This window comes from Artemia sp. Qi Xiang Cuo, chromosome 20, assembly GCF_049724085.1.
Source record: "Artemia sp. Qi Xiang Cuo chromosome 20, ASM4972408v1, whole genome shotgun sequence".
In the NCBI taxonomy this organism is placed as follows: Eukaryota; Metazoa; Arthropoda; class Branchiopoda; order Anostraca; family Artemiidae; genus Artemia; species Artemia sp. Qi Xiang Cuo.
This window is the reverse complement of record NC_142813.1, coordinates 14,168,012-14,181,877: the sequence shown is the minus strand read 5'-3', so window position 1 is coordinate 14,181,877 and position 13,866 is coordinate 14,168,012. Positions and strand designations below refer to the sequence as shown.

General features: G+C 36.2%; 1 protein-coding gene across 1 annotated transcript; it reads left to right on the top strand.

The window, feature by feature from the left end:
• Window positions 1–333: 333 nt before the first annotated feature.
• LOC148939896 (syntaxin-binding protein 5-like) lies at window positions 334–11,252 on the top strand. The gene is made up of 2 exons (XM_089106025.1): window positions 334–585; window positions 11,085–11,252. The coding sequence occupies exons 1-2, from the start codon at window positions 454–456 to the stop codon at window positions 11,250–11,252; spliced, it is 300 nt and encodes a 99-aa protein (XP_088962151.1). The 5' UTR covers window positions 334–453.
• The last annotated feature ends 2,614 nt before the right edge of the window (window positions 11,253–13,866 follow it).

Here is a 13,866-nt window from a genome sequence, read left to right as displayed (position 1 = left end):
ATAAAATGACATAATTTTTACACAATCCTAAAAGGGCTTATCCCATATTTGCTTCTCAATCACTTGGAATATCTGTTTTGCATTTTTCTACAATTAGCCATGTCTTGATGCCTGCAAAATACTTGATAATACTGGGCGAAAAGTAAATAATTTTCTATCAAATCTTTTAATTCAAATCGCATTTTTTTTTCGCTTAATGTATTTTTTTTTCTTTTTTGAACGACCATTGTATGTTAAGTTCATTTTCATTCATAATTTCATATTCTAAATCTAATTCACTCTTTTAGCTGGCGTTTCGTATCTGCGGTTTTTCTAAAAAAGGAAATATAAAGGCTTCCTAGCACGCATGGTCTCCGAGCAAAAGCAGATGTACCAGTTGTCCGTATTTTGACTTCTCGAAAAACTTCCAACTTTAGTAAACATTTATACCGTGGCAATATTGCAACGGAAGTTATGAAGAAATTTACGTTGAAAGGTGTTCTAGATGGATTTCGATCCTCGGTGGGCAGTGGGGGTGGTTCTGTTGTGTCGAAGGATCAAGAAATCGTGGATAATTTGAGATCGGATGCATTTCAAGCGGCGACGGTAAGTTAATATTCAGTAATTTACCATCTCTGTTTTTAAAGGGAGATTAAGTCAAAGTCTTTCCCCTTTTAACCCCCTATGAATCTCATAACATGACCTCACAACACTTTAGGGTAAGATTCTAGATGATTTTTTTATATATTGGGAGGTAGATTGAGTTTGGGAAATAGGCTATAATGTGTTTGATAGTGATAGTGATATATTTAATTAACAAAAAGTTTAAATACAAAAATCAATATGATTTTTAAAACCAAACGGTTGACGTGGGGTGAAACAGGTAAAAAAAAAAATACATACATGTAACATCATTCAAATACACTATAATAAGAAAGAAAGATAAAAAGAGAGAAAAGAAAAGAAAGAAAAAAATAAATAAAGAATAATAATAATTGTACAGGGACAGCAACAACATACCATATTCATCTTGTGGGGTCGCACTCACAAACCAACAAGCAATTACAACTTAATTTAAATTAAAGCAAGTCACCTCCAAAACAAACAAAACTAGAATTCATACTTAATTAATAATTTTTCTTACAATTTTGCTTTAAAACCACTAAAATTTTCTAGTTTCTTCATATCATTATCCAAATTATTCCATAAATTCATACCCTTTATAACAAAAGAAAAAAAAATAAATAATGTAATGTTTGATTAAATACTGCTTCATATAAGTTATTGTATTACGAAATTATTGAAAAATCGGTACTTGTTAATTAAACGAAACACTCAAGAATTACACCTAGGTTAGATCTCAGGAAACCGGTTTAATAGCCACAAAGACAAGTGATGGGTCGTAAAATGCATCGGGCTTGTATAATTTGGGCTAAATATTTGCATATTGGGGGACGGGTGGTAGGTTATGTTTTATTAGGTTTGTAGCACTATCTAAATACTTTATCCCCACCTCCCCGCCCCTAATTCACAAATATATTGCCCAAATTACATTATTATATAAACTAAAGGTTATATTTCATTAGGATTAACCTAACTTCATTTCTTGGGTGTGTTTTGTTCAATTAACAAGTACCGAGAAATCTTTCTAAATCACCCCAGAAATCCATTTGTCGCATCCCCGGCTGTTGATCTCTGGTTGAGACATCTAAAAATTCTAAGTCTTCGTTTCGTTTTTTTTTGTGTAACATTAAATGAAGTAATTCTGGAAAATATTTACACCCCCCCCTCTCCTTCGGTAGAATGAAACCCTTTGGCGAACATTTTGGCTAACATTTCAAGACACAAATAAGCAAAATGATTACAAAATGATACATTTAAATCATAGATGCGCAGTCAAAACTGTTTTGGAGTTGTTTTTTTTTCCGCGGCGTGGGAGGGAGGGGTCTTGAGCTCCGTATTGTATTTATAGACCAACATTTAGAGTTTTAGCATATTTAAAGCGTAGCTATTCTTGTAGGGATGAGAGTAATCCAGCATAAGAATTCCTAGGGGGAGGGAGCACTGTTCACATAAGCTGTCTTTTTTGTCAGGAGAGTTTAATATCTCCGAAAATTATAGAATTTTGTACTTTTTGCACATTTTTGCTCTTCCAGAAGAGTAGGTTCCATTTGTGCACCCTCCCATTATGAGCACCCATGAGTAGTAACTATATTGGTGTGTTTCAAAATATTCTAAATGCATAAATTAGACGTAGCTAGGGAATCAGCCTAGAGGGGGCAAACTTACCATCGTCTGTCAAAAATCGGCCTCAGACTTCTTTTATGGACTTTTCTAGGGGAGGGAGAAAACGCTTTTTCTTTCTACCCACCCTTGTCTTAAGTGTAATGCATTTAAATGCAGGGCGAATCCAGGATTTTTTTAGGGGGGGGGGGTGCAAAATAGGTTGATCCGATAAACTTGCTTTAGGAGCAAGTTTAATTAAGGCAAACTTGCGTTGATTAAGTAAATTACACTACTTTAGACTACGTTAGAGGGGGGGGGCGCCCCTCGCCCCTGGATCCGTCACTGTTTAAGTGTACAATGATGATTGTCTTACCATCTGCTTGGTTTCCAAATTCATCATTCAGTCATATAGCCTGTTACATTTCTTGCATGTTAAAAGGCGTTGATAACGTAATTTGTTGACATTGAGATTGCTGTTGTGTCCTATACTAGCTAAACCTGTTCTTCTAAATATGGGCCTCGCCTATTTATGAATAAAATTGCAAATTATTTTCTTTCGTTAGTAATTCAGAACTATGATCAATGTCAATACTTTTAACGAAACCGTGTTTACTCCCGATGAATTTACAATTCAACCAGGAGAAAATATGCCACAGCAAGGGTGCATCCAGGATTTTCGATGGGGGGAGGGGCTATTCTTTTTCTTGGGGGGTATACAGATTTTTTAACGCATCGGAAGTTTGTTTATATGTATGTTTGTTACGTTTTTACGAGTTGGCCCTAAAATCGGGGGGGGGGGGGCTTCAAAACCTGAACCCTCACCTGGATACGGCCTTATGAAATAACAAGAGTTAAAAGGTCCTAAATCAAGTCTTTTTCTAAATACTTTCTGAAGCGGTTCCGAACCTGTTTCGTATAGTTATGAGCCCTGCCCGAGCTACCCTTTATTCGAACCTTTCAATATAAAAGTGAATTCTTTTGAGCGATTCATGATTTCTGGGTTTTATCATCACACCTGTGCTACAGGGGCGGGAAATTGAAATTGTGAGAACTTGGTTGAAAAATTCTCATCATAAATTCGGTAATTTTTTCCCTAGTATTTTCTACTATTTTGATGCCTTTGCACCTTTGCAAATCCAGCATAAAAAAAGCTAAAACAGATAAAAAAGAAGGTTGTTGTTCGGAGCTACTGTCAATTTTTTTTTTTATATAAAATAATATCCCTAAAATCGTCACTGTAACTGTGATATATCATAAAATTTACGGTTAGAAGTTAAACATAATCCAACTGCATAATCCAAGCATAATCCAAGCACGAAATTGCTTAGAGGATGTATTAGTAGGTTCTCCCCAAATTGAGTGTTTGGAGGTCGTAATGCAAGATTTAAGGGAATTGCAACTTCTTTGGGGGGTTTAAATAGATTGGGATGGAAGAAGGGCGTGGGTAGTTACGTCGGCTTCAGGCGACTTGGTGCTGCAGTGAGTTGTTAATAGTGGTAATAGTGATTGTAGACCGTTTCTGATAGAGGAAAAAAAAAAATCAGTACAAAAAAAATAAATCAAATTTATTAACATACTTGTAAGTTGTGTACATTTGACAGTAACTTTGATGCTTCAAACAGATTTTGAAGTAGTAAAACTTTCCTCCTTACCAAAAAGTTGCTATTTTCTGTAAAACTTGCGTTCTTTAGAGAAAGTGTTTTCTGAATTCGGAAACAGTAGGCTAGATCTTAGCAGTTGCACAATGGGTTACGTAATTTAGTGCACAATTTCAAAAGGATTCCCCCCTGGTCATGGGCGCCCATAAGCTGAATTCCAGGGGGGGGGGCAAACTTCGTCTAATTGCTACTTTTAATGCTATATAATAGAAATCTCAGAACAAAAATATAAAATAAGGCAGCATCATTCAGCCAGGGGGGGGCAAGAGCCCCCCTGCCCCCCCAAAAGGGCGCCCAAGCCCCTGGTGTAACCCAGTGCGGGTACAATAGATTAATGCTCTGCTTGGCAATATAAAGCTGAGGGTCGATTCTGGGTGACTGGCTTGCTACCTGTCCCTGTAAAATAAAAAAAAAAAGCACTAAAACGTCAATTCGACACCTTATTCGTCATCAATGATTCTGGAGAATTTTTATCCTCCCTTGGTGTAGATTTTGTATCGCTGAGTCTCCCGTTTTGAAACAGCAGCCGTAGAGAGTTAAGGAAAGGTTCAATCAATTTTTTTTTTATCGGCACCGATTCGATGTCACAGCACCGATTCTATGTAATCGTTCCTGTGAGAAATAAACAAAATGATGTACACTCACTGTCAGAAAAAAATTGTTCGGGTAATATTAAATTTATGTTATTTAGGGATCTGGAGTTTAGAATTTCATTTGTGAGGTTCTCAGGCATACTGGAGTCGCTAGTATGACATATCAAAATCAGACGCTTTATGGGGTATTTTTATTTTTTGTTGCTGTGCTTCAGCTGGGCAATATGTTTTTAATCATACTTAAATCCTAGATTGCCTTACTGATCCTCCCTTTGAGAACAGCTTAGGAAGCGATTTTCTTGTAATTATCTGAAAACGTCAGATATAACCTCGAGGTGTGACAATGACGATTTTTGAAACTAAAAAGGAAAAATTCTTGAAACTTACACAGGGAAAGAGGTTCTTGACACAGAGAAAAAGAGGTTCTTGACACAGAGAAAAAGACAGCTTGATCAATATTTTCGTTAAGAAAATATGACAGGAGTCGGAAAAGTTTGAGTCGTTGACCAGTTCAGATAAAATATCAGCTAAGAAAAATTAGGTCTAGACGTACTAATCTATCGTATTGTTTCTAGCTAGAACGTCAGACAGGCAGTAGTGTTACCCAGGAGCGGAGTATGCCTGGGTTTGAACGATCTCCACAATATATAAAAAGTTTAGTTAAAAACTTAATCTCTGAATTCCTTAAAATTCTTTTCCAAAACAATACTACTTTGCAGGGAATGCTGGATGGTGGGTTGCTAAACTGTGCTTGCTCTTTAATTGAATTATGCTCTTCTATTTATACTTTTCTAATTGTGTTGTAGAGCAACGCTATTACATTAGCAGCCATTTTTTTTAGTTTTAAGTTTTTTTTTTGGCATTATCAGCACCGTGCAGCTTGTTTTTTTCCCCGGCATGAGGATCCTGAAACAGAAAACTAAATTTACTCTCCAGTTTGTAAAATTTCCAGCAATTTAACAGGAAAAAGGAAATCATGTTCTTGTAGCCCACCGAATTTAACAGGAAAAAGGAAATCATGTTCTTGTAGCCCACCGAATTTAACAGGAAAAAGGAAATCATGTTCTTGTAGCCCACCGAATAGCATAAACAAGGAGTAAAATGAAAAGGCATTAGATTCGAGAGTAAACTTCTTAGGGATCAGGCGGTGTTGGATTTTTGCAAGTCATGGATTTCTCTCTCCAAGATTTAAGTTAAAAAAATGTGTGTGTTCTAGATTTCCAGGAAATAATTCGTGGAAAAGTCAATATAGAATTCCAAATCTTTAAACTCCTACCATCAGGATATTTATCTGACAGGATTGTCGGATCTGGATTGTCGGTCGGTGAGGAGTAGGGCTTGTGTCCTATCTATGCCTTTTGGGGAACAGGACCTAAACTTATTTTTTTTGTTAGGAAAAAGGGAATGGGTGGGTACTCCACAGTCTTTGGGGTATCTAGAAGTGACAGTCGGATCTCAGTCAAACTGGGTGGAAAGTAAGACCATTTGTCCTACTTGTGGTTTTTGTGGCCCATGCCAGGCTTGACCTCTTTAGATTTCGGTCAAACTTTGTGGAAGTAAGATCAATTGTCCCAGTCAGGCCTTTTGAGTTTCTGAATATTTTCCGTTCTTTGTGTAGGTTAGGGGTCCTTAAATGAATGTCATCGGGACATCTACGAGAAAAGGTGGTTGTATTTCAGCCTAATTTGGTGGGAAGAAAGAACCAGAGTCTTAGTCATGCCTTTTGGGTATCTAGATTAAAGACGACCCTTGGGGTTGGGGTTGGGAAAGAGTAATCTGAACTTTCGTCTTTCAAGACTTTAGTCGAAAAAACTATAAGATCTCAACCTTTGTGCTTGATTCAACTTACATTAAGGAGAGGTCGCTAAATTCAGGTTATCCATACATTTAATAGAATGAAACATGCACAGGGGGGGGGGGTGGTCTGGTCCCAAATTGCCTTGAAATCCTAATTTTTCCCAAATCTCTTGGCATTTTTTTCAAATTATTAAATAAACTGTTTTTACGACTCGTATTTTCCTCCCCCCTTCATGTAGAAATTCCTGCGTACATCCTTAGAAGGAAATGCTGGATCTAAGCGAAAATTGATGTGTTCTGATCATATCTATTGTATATCAGGACCCACTGTGACGTGTTTAAGGTAAGAGAAGGAGGAGAAGCCCCTAAGCTCTTTTCATTAGGATATCCATCAAGAGGGGTTATCAGATCTCAGCCAAACGTGGTCGAAAGTAGGAACAAGTGTCAGAGTTTATTTCATAGACTGGTAGTTAAGCTGGAGGATATAGTTAGGGAAGATAATGTCCGACAGCTGGCGAAATATAGTAGAGATGATTTAGTCCGCTACCACTAATTAAGTTGCTTTTTTAGGGGGGGGGTCGTTTAGCCTTTTTGTCCTGGGCCTTGAATCAGTTTGGTGGGTCCGTCCAAAAAATAATAATAATAACAGCAATAGTAAGTGTCCAAGTTGTGCCTTTTGGGAGACGGTTCAAATTTGACTTGAGTGGGGAATAGGGGGTCCTTAAATTATTGTAATCAAGATATGCACCAGAACAGGTCTTCAGAACTAGACCCACCTTGGTTGGAAGTAAAAGTAAGTGTCCTAGTCTACTTAGTCCGACGTAGGGGAGGGGGGAGGTTAATCCTTGTCATTATAACATTTACCAAACAAGCTTACCGGATCTTGTCGAAGATTGCCGGAAAATAACTGCTTATGTCATTGTTATGCTTTTTAGGGATTAGGACCTGATCCTGGCCGGGAAAAAATAATGCTTGGAAAGCACATTTCTCTTTACTATAACAAGGCTTAAGCATTGTTTCTGGTTGCCCAAAAAAGAAATATCTATTTTACCTTTGTATGCCATTTGCGACAAGCAATTTCACCAATTAAAATTTACTGAATTGAACTTTCCTAATTGAACTTTACTAGACTATTGCAAAAGAAATTTGAAATTTCAGCTTGTAATAACTCCATGAAACCGAATATATTCTCGATAAAAGGGAGGTGAATTCTAGTGACAAAAAATTCACTTGGAAGCGAAATTTAAATCAACTATAGGCTATCCGTCCAGTTTTTCTTCTGTGAATTGGAGCAGTGTTCATACTGCTCCCTAGGGGTCGAGTTACCATCCCGGTTGAAAAGTAATATTGTGAAACCGACTTCGAAGTTCGAACTCCAGATTGAAATATAAAAGTCTTGATGTTTGCAGAGAGTTATAGGGGAGGGACTCGTGTGACCATTTTTGGTGGGGAGTGAATTTCAGATATTTTTCGTAGCAAAAACTTAATACTGTACTTCTTCAAAGAAAATTGCGCCTTCAACTAGAGAAAAAAAACGTAATTCAATGTGTCATTGTGCCCTAGCCGCTTTGCCTGATAATATACATTCAGGTTGATACCTTTTGAGGTCGTGTAATTAGTAGCTTTGCAACGGAAATTACTAATTTTAAAATATGTTTGAGTAATTTTATTATGAAAATTAGTAATGTTGCCACAAAAATGATTGATTCTACTTGATTTTCCTTACAAAAATAAAAAAAAACTTCGGAAATTTGTAATTTTATGTGATATTTTTTCTAAATTATTTGAATGCTACTGAGCATACTTTTGGTAAATTTACTACATTTTAGCTATTGTACTAAATTTGAAGTAAATACGTTTTGCTTAGGTTTTAGTAAATTTACATAATAGGAGTAAAACTACAAAAATTTTGAGCTTTCAACGTAACGCTAATTTTTTCGTTTTGAAAATCGTTGAAATTAAGCTTAAAAATTAAACCAATTTAACTAACAAATTAATAAACTAATAAATAATTAGATAAAAAATAACATAATGAATTTTTAAATACTGAATATTTAGATATTATTAATAAATGTTATGCTAAAAATAATGTTATATAATATATAATCAACGTATATGAATAATAGATAAAATATAATAAATACTAATAATAATGCATAATAAAATTGTGTAAACAGATAATAACAATATTAAATTTGTGAAAACTAATTAAACTGAACCAAAACCAAGGGCGTAGCTCCAGCATTTGTATTGGGGGGGGAGTTGGGTCCAAACCCGGAGATTCAAAGGGCATGGGCTATATAATAACCTTTTCCTCCAAATTCTTGCGGGTGGGGCAACTGCCCCCTTGCCCCCTCCCCAAACGATGCCACTGACTAAGATTAAAAAAGATTTACAGTCAGAATTAATTGTAATACAATTACGCATAACCGATATGCAACTGAGGCTGCCTCCATGAAGCTTAAATGAAGTCTCTAAAATGTACCTTGTTGCAGGAGGGGCAGTAATTCTGTATAATTGATTGGGAGAAAATTATGTGGTGACGATTGACAAAGAACAGATGAACGATAGAAGAAAACTATTATAATAAAGACAGTGCGCCCCAGGAGAGCAAACGTGTCTCATTTGGGTCTGTTTGGGTAGAAGATGAGCCAGGAGAATAACTATGTGTTTGCCCCAGGCTCAGAAATCTTACTCTAATTTAGACGTTGCTCCCATTTTAAATTAAATAAAAAAATGAATAAAAAGCCTAACTGCAAAAACAAAAGAGACTAATTGTTTTCCCCATATATTCTTTGCTCACTAATCAATGTTGATATAGCACCCTTCTGGGAATCCCTTTTATATAACAAAGTTTTGCCAGAATTTTTCTAAGAAATAATTATTTTCCAGACAGAATGTCTAAGAAAAGCGGTTATTCTTTTTTTTATTTGAAGAGCTTCAAAATTACATTGTAGGCTATGACCTGCAGAATACAAATTCGTGGTAACAAAAAATGTTTCTCTTCTATCTATTCTAGACCATTTGAACGGTTCTGACAATTAAATCAGATTCTGTGCAGAAAAACGATAAGGTAGAAAAATTGTTTTTCCTATAGTCTCATCAGATAATTTTCCTATCAAAGAATGAAATTACGATACCCTATTCGATTCCCTTGCTTGTGAGTAAGCTTACAAAAGTATACAAGGCTTTGTAGCATAAACTCTTAGGCGGTAGTTAAAAATTACTCCATAGCCCAATGTGGTCAAATGTGGGCTATGAATCTTTCATAGCCCAATGTGGTCAAATCCATAACACAAACGATGGAGAAAATGGAAAGATCATTTGCTGGTATTTATGTTCCTACGTAGGCCTATAAATACCTGCACACTGGATGGTACGAAATATGTCCCTTTATATTGATCAAGAAAAACCCTCCTTGGTACTTGTCTGTCACCCTGACCACACTGTAGTACTTGATCTGAGTGAAACCGGTTTCTCTTTCTTCATTCAGAGATAATTAGCTTAATCTCAATGAGACAAACTACTATACATGTATATCTTAATTAAATATTTGGTATTTAGTAGTTGGCTAGTACCCCTCCCTCACTTAAAACCTCAAAAATAGTTGCATGAAATTACACTTTCCGATTATGAACACCCCCCCCCTTAGGACTTTGCTGTGATATCCCTCCCTCCTAAGGATCCTCCATGTGACACATGCTTCTATGGTGGAGTCACCTAAACAAGTGATTAAATCACATCAATAAAATTATGATTTATTTCTGCTAATTATAGAAATTGAAATTGTCTGCTGAAAAGGATTTTAGAATTCATTAGTGTTTTCGTATTACCTTAGAATATAGAGAATTTATTTAACTACATTTTCGATTTGCTTTCAAAAAATGGTTTGAAGATTCGTCCTAGCCGAGCTGTAAGTAGTTAGACTTGACATCTTTTGCCCGTGAGTACAAGAGCCCGAGTCCTGATTCCGCTGGATTTTTTTTCAGTGGGGGTCAGTGGCGTGAGTCTAAGGTCAGCCAGAGTCGACCCAGCTCCAAATAGGCACCTCGAGAGATCTGGGTAAGATAAACAGGGTTTGTGAAAGCACAGGACGGCTGACCCCAACCCCCCATTGCACTTCCTGGGTGAATGGCGATGAAACTGAGATCAGCATCGCCGGTAGGGACTGTAAAGGCATTGCTGTATTTTTTTACTTTTTTTTACCCTTCACCGATAGCTACGACCAGATTTTTGCCTTATATTAGAGCGGGACGAGTTCATAAAATTGAGTTAGAGCCATTGGGATTTCTTGGCAGGTGGTCAAAGCAGAATGTTTAAACAACATAGGATAGAATAGGAGTGCTCATAAGTGGGTTCGTCTTTGACAGATTATTTATAGGGCAAGAATGCAATTGTAGAAGACACTGCTTGTAGGCATGTACACAATTTAATGAAGAAGGGGAGGGGAGGGGTAAACAGCTGAAAAATAACAAAAAGGGGAATGGCATCTGCTTTTTATAAAAAAAAAAAACTATGCAAAAATATCAAGATTTCGTGTGGGTACCTGGGCACAAATACCCCCCCCCCCCTCTGCTGACGTGGCTGCCTGCTTGAGTACATATTTACTAATAGGGCAGATTAAGGCTGTTAATTTTATCTCGTATTTTATACATTCATTTTATGCCTAGAATTTCATGAATGCCAACATTGAAATGTCGGAATTCATTATGTGTACATTCGATATTCTGTTACTATGTTCTTTTCCACAGGAAGCCACTTATTTAATATTTGCGTGACAATAGTATTCTTCTTCAATTCTTCAGCTTAAAATCCTTTATTTTTTTTTCAGACTATTCGTCTTGGATTTCCACATCAACCGACAGCTATGGCTTATGACCCGATTCAGAAACTCCTGGCAATTGGCACGAAAACAGGAGGATTGAGAATGTATCCTTTTTTCTTATTATTTGTAGAGAGGGAGGTAAGTGGGAATTTGTTAGGAGAGACAATTTGTTAAGCCGGCAGATATCAAGACACATTCAAGAACATTAAGTGTAAAAGCCGATTTTTGAGTAGTTAAGGTTTTATTTGATATCCTGGTGATTAGGTTGTCCAAAACCGAAATACACTAAAGACAAAAAATCTCAGTATGAAGGCGTTCAAGGCGTTCAAAATCTCGTTCAAGGCGAAAACACTTTCATACCAAAGCAAAACAAGCAGAGAAAATTCACTATCGAAACCAGAAAACCCAATATTTGGGTTGGACATTTTTTAAACACCTTTCCCCACAGAAATCTTCGAACCCTCTTTTGAAGTTTTAGCTCTGTGCGCCCTTGCAATTAATGGTAAAGTAATGTTAGATTTCAGCATTGATTTTCCTTCCGTTTCACTTTTTTTTTTATGAATCTATTATTTATATTACTGTTGCCATGTTCTAGAAGAGGCTTCTGAAAAGAAGCTCCTAAAACAAAGAGATTGTCTGGTCTCTCTTTTTCAAATTTTGTTCTTGTTGATGTATCTCAGAAACCTCCAGCGTCCAGAATCAAAACATTAAAACAGTGACGGTGGTTTTCAGTGACTGCAGTTTTACGTTAATAAGCTTATAGGCATAATTATTATTGTCACCGGGAAAGGGAAGGGGAGATACTCATGGATGTAAAATTGGTTTTTAAATAAATCTAGCAGGATGCACGTGGTGCATACATACGTAAGCTCATACATACACACTTACATATATATATATATATATATATATATATATATATATATATATATATATATATATATATATATATATATATATATATATATATATTATATATACAGTCGACTCTCGATTTTTCGCGGAATTGGGTGGCGTAAGTGCTGCGAATAATCGAATTTCGCGGATAATCCTCATATTAGAAAAAAAGGTTGTACGGACATAGAAAAACAAAATTACGCTTATAAAAACGTGTATTTAAAACAAAACAACGGGAACAAGTAATAAATGGAATGACATTACAGTAATAAAAAGGTTGAACAAATCATAATATTATTTACAATTTTAAGGTATGTAAAAAAAAAATAAAAAATCAAAGTCCTATTTAAACTTTCTGAAAATAGTCACTCACTTGCGCTTATTTTTTTGTCATATAACCATTTTTTTTTGTGACTGAATTTTTTGCAAAACGAGTTAATCTGCCAATAGCACGTCACTATCTTGTTCTAAATGGTCAAGGATACAGGTGGCGTTTTTCAATACCTCGTCATGAGTTATCCGATTTTCTTTAGTCGGTTCGTCGTCTTCCTCTCGTAGTGTCTCATCGTTTGCTTCTGTACCTGTTCTGTTTACAATTTGTTCATTGGCTAAATGTTCGTAACCAAGGTCATTGGCTTCGCAGTTCATCCAGTCGACAATATTTCTTTCGTCTATGTTGTCTCCTCCAGTACCATTTCTCACCATTTCAACCAACGTCTCCTTCGTCATCTTCTGCTGGTAAATTATCGTTAAAAACTTTTTCCATAATTAGTTACAGTTTTCTACATAACCTCAAAACTTTTTTTTTATCTTGGTGTTTCCCCAGAACCACTTGAAGGTGGCAATAGGAGCAATAGTTCTAATTAAGGATGGCTCAAGGAGGGATCCTTCAAATTACAGACAAATCTCTCTCCTGTCAGTATTCGGCTAGATTTTTTAAAAGGCGATGGTTTCTAGACCCAAAAGCTTCCTTAATACAAGACAGTTCCTTCATGAATTTCAGTTTGGGTTTCGTGCCATTCATTTGACTGAGCATGTGTGTGCTTTTTTCCTTAGTTTCATTCACCCGACTTTAGATTCTGTTTTAATCCCAGATGATCTTTTTTTGAATGTAAAGAAGACGTTTGACTCCATAACACAAAACATTCTTCTTTGAAAACTTAGCCACATTGGAGGTCTAGTAATCACTCACTTTGGTTCCAGTTGTATCTTTTGAATAGGAATATTTTATTGGCGAAAACCCTTTAAACGCCTTTAAGGTTGAAAATGAAGTCCTTCAATGGTCTATTCTGGGCCCAATGCTTCTTCTTATTTAATAATGATCTTTTCGTGCATCAAAATGTGTCTTCCCAATTTTTTTTTTCGTTTATGACAGTACGATTATCTACGGTTACGTTTGATCAAGCTTCACTGGAGAAAAATCTTACTACTCTATTTCGTCAGGGACTCAGCCAACGAAATTCTAACATCATAGGCTTCAACGAGCTAAAGAAAGTTTGTGGAATTTATCAGGGGCAGAATTGGTTGCTGAAAACGAATATAAGCGGGTGCAACGAAATTTTTGTGTGCCAAAGGAGATATAATCTGATTTGCATAATCGGTGACATCATCAGCTTTATTTTCTGTTTTTTGACCTAGATGAGAGGTTTGAACTTAGAATGTGAAACAAAATAAGGTACCGAGAGAAAAAAGAAACAATGATGAGCACAATCAGATCTAGCTTCCTAACTGCACATTATTGAAACATACCTAAGTGGTGACACCAGAAACCAACTTTCCTGTACTTGCATTAGAGTTATGTTCAAAGGGGGAGGAACAGAGCAATTGGGGCTGCAGAGGAAGGTGATAACAACTTTGTAACTCCGTTCCGTTAGTGGTGTCAAAACAGAAC

Excerpts from the sequence above, each read along its gene's own strand:
- LOC148939896 (XM_089106025.1), top strand. The coding sequence starts at position 454 with ATGAAGAAATTTACGTTGAAAGGTGTTCTAGATGGATTTCGATCCTCG. Across the intron at positions 586-11,084 it reads ATGCATTTCAAGCGGCGACG|ACTATTCGTCTTGGATTTCC; the intron begins GTAAGTTAATAT and ends TTTTTTTTTCAG.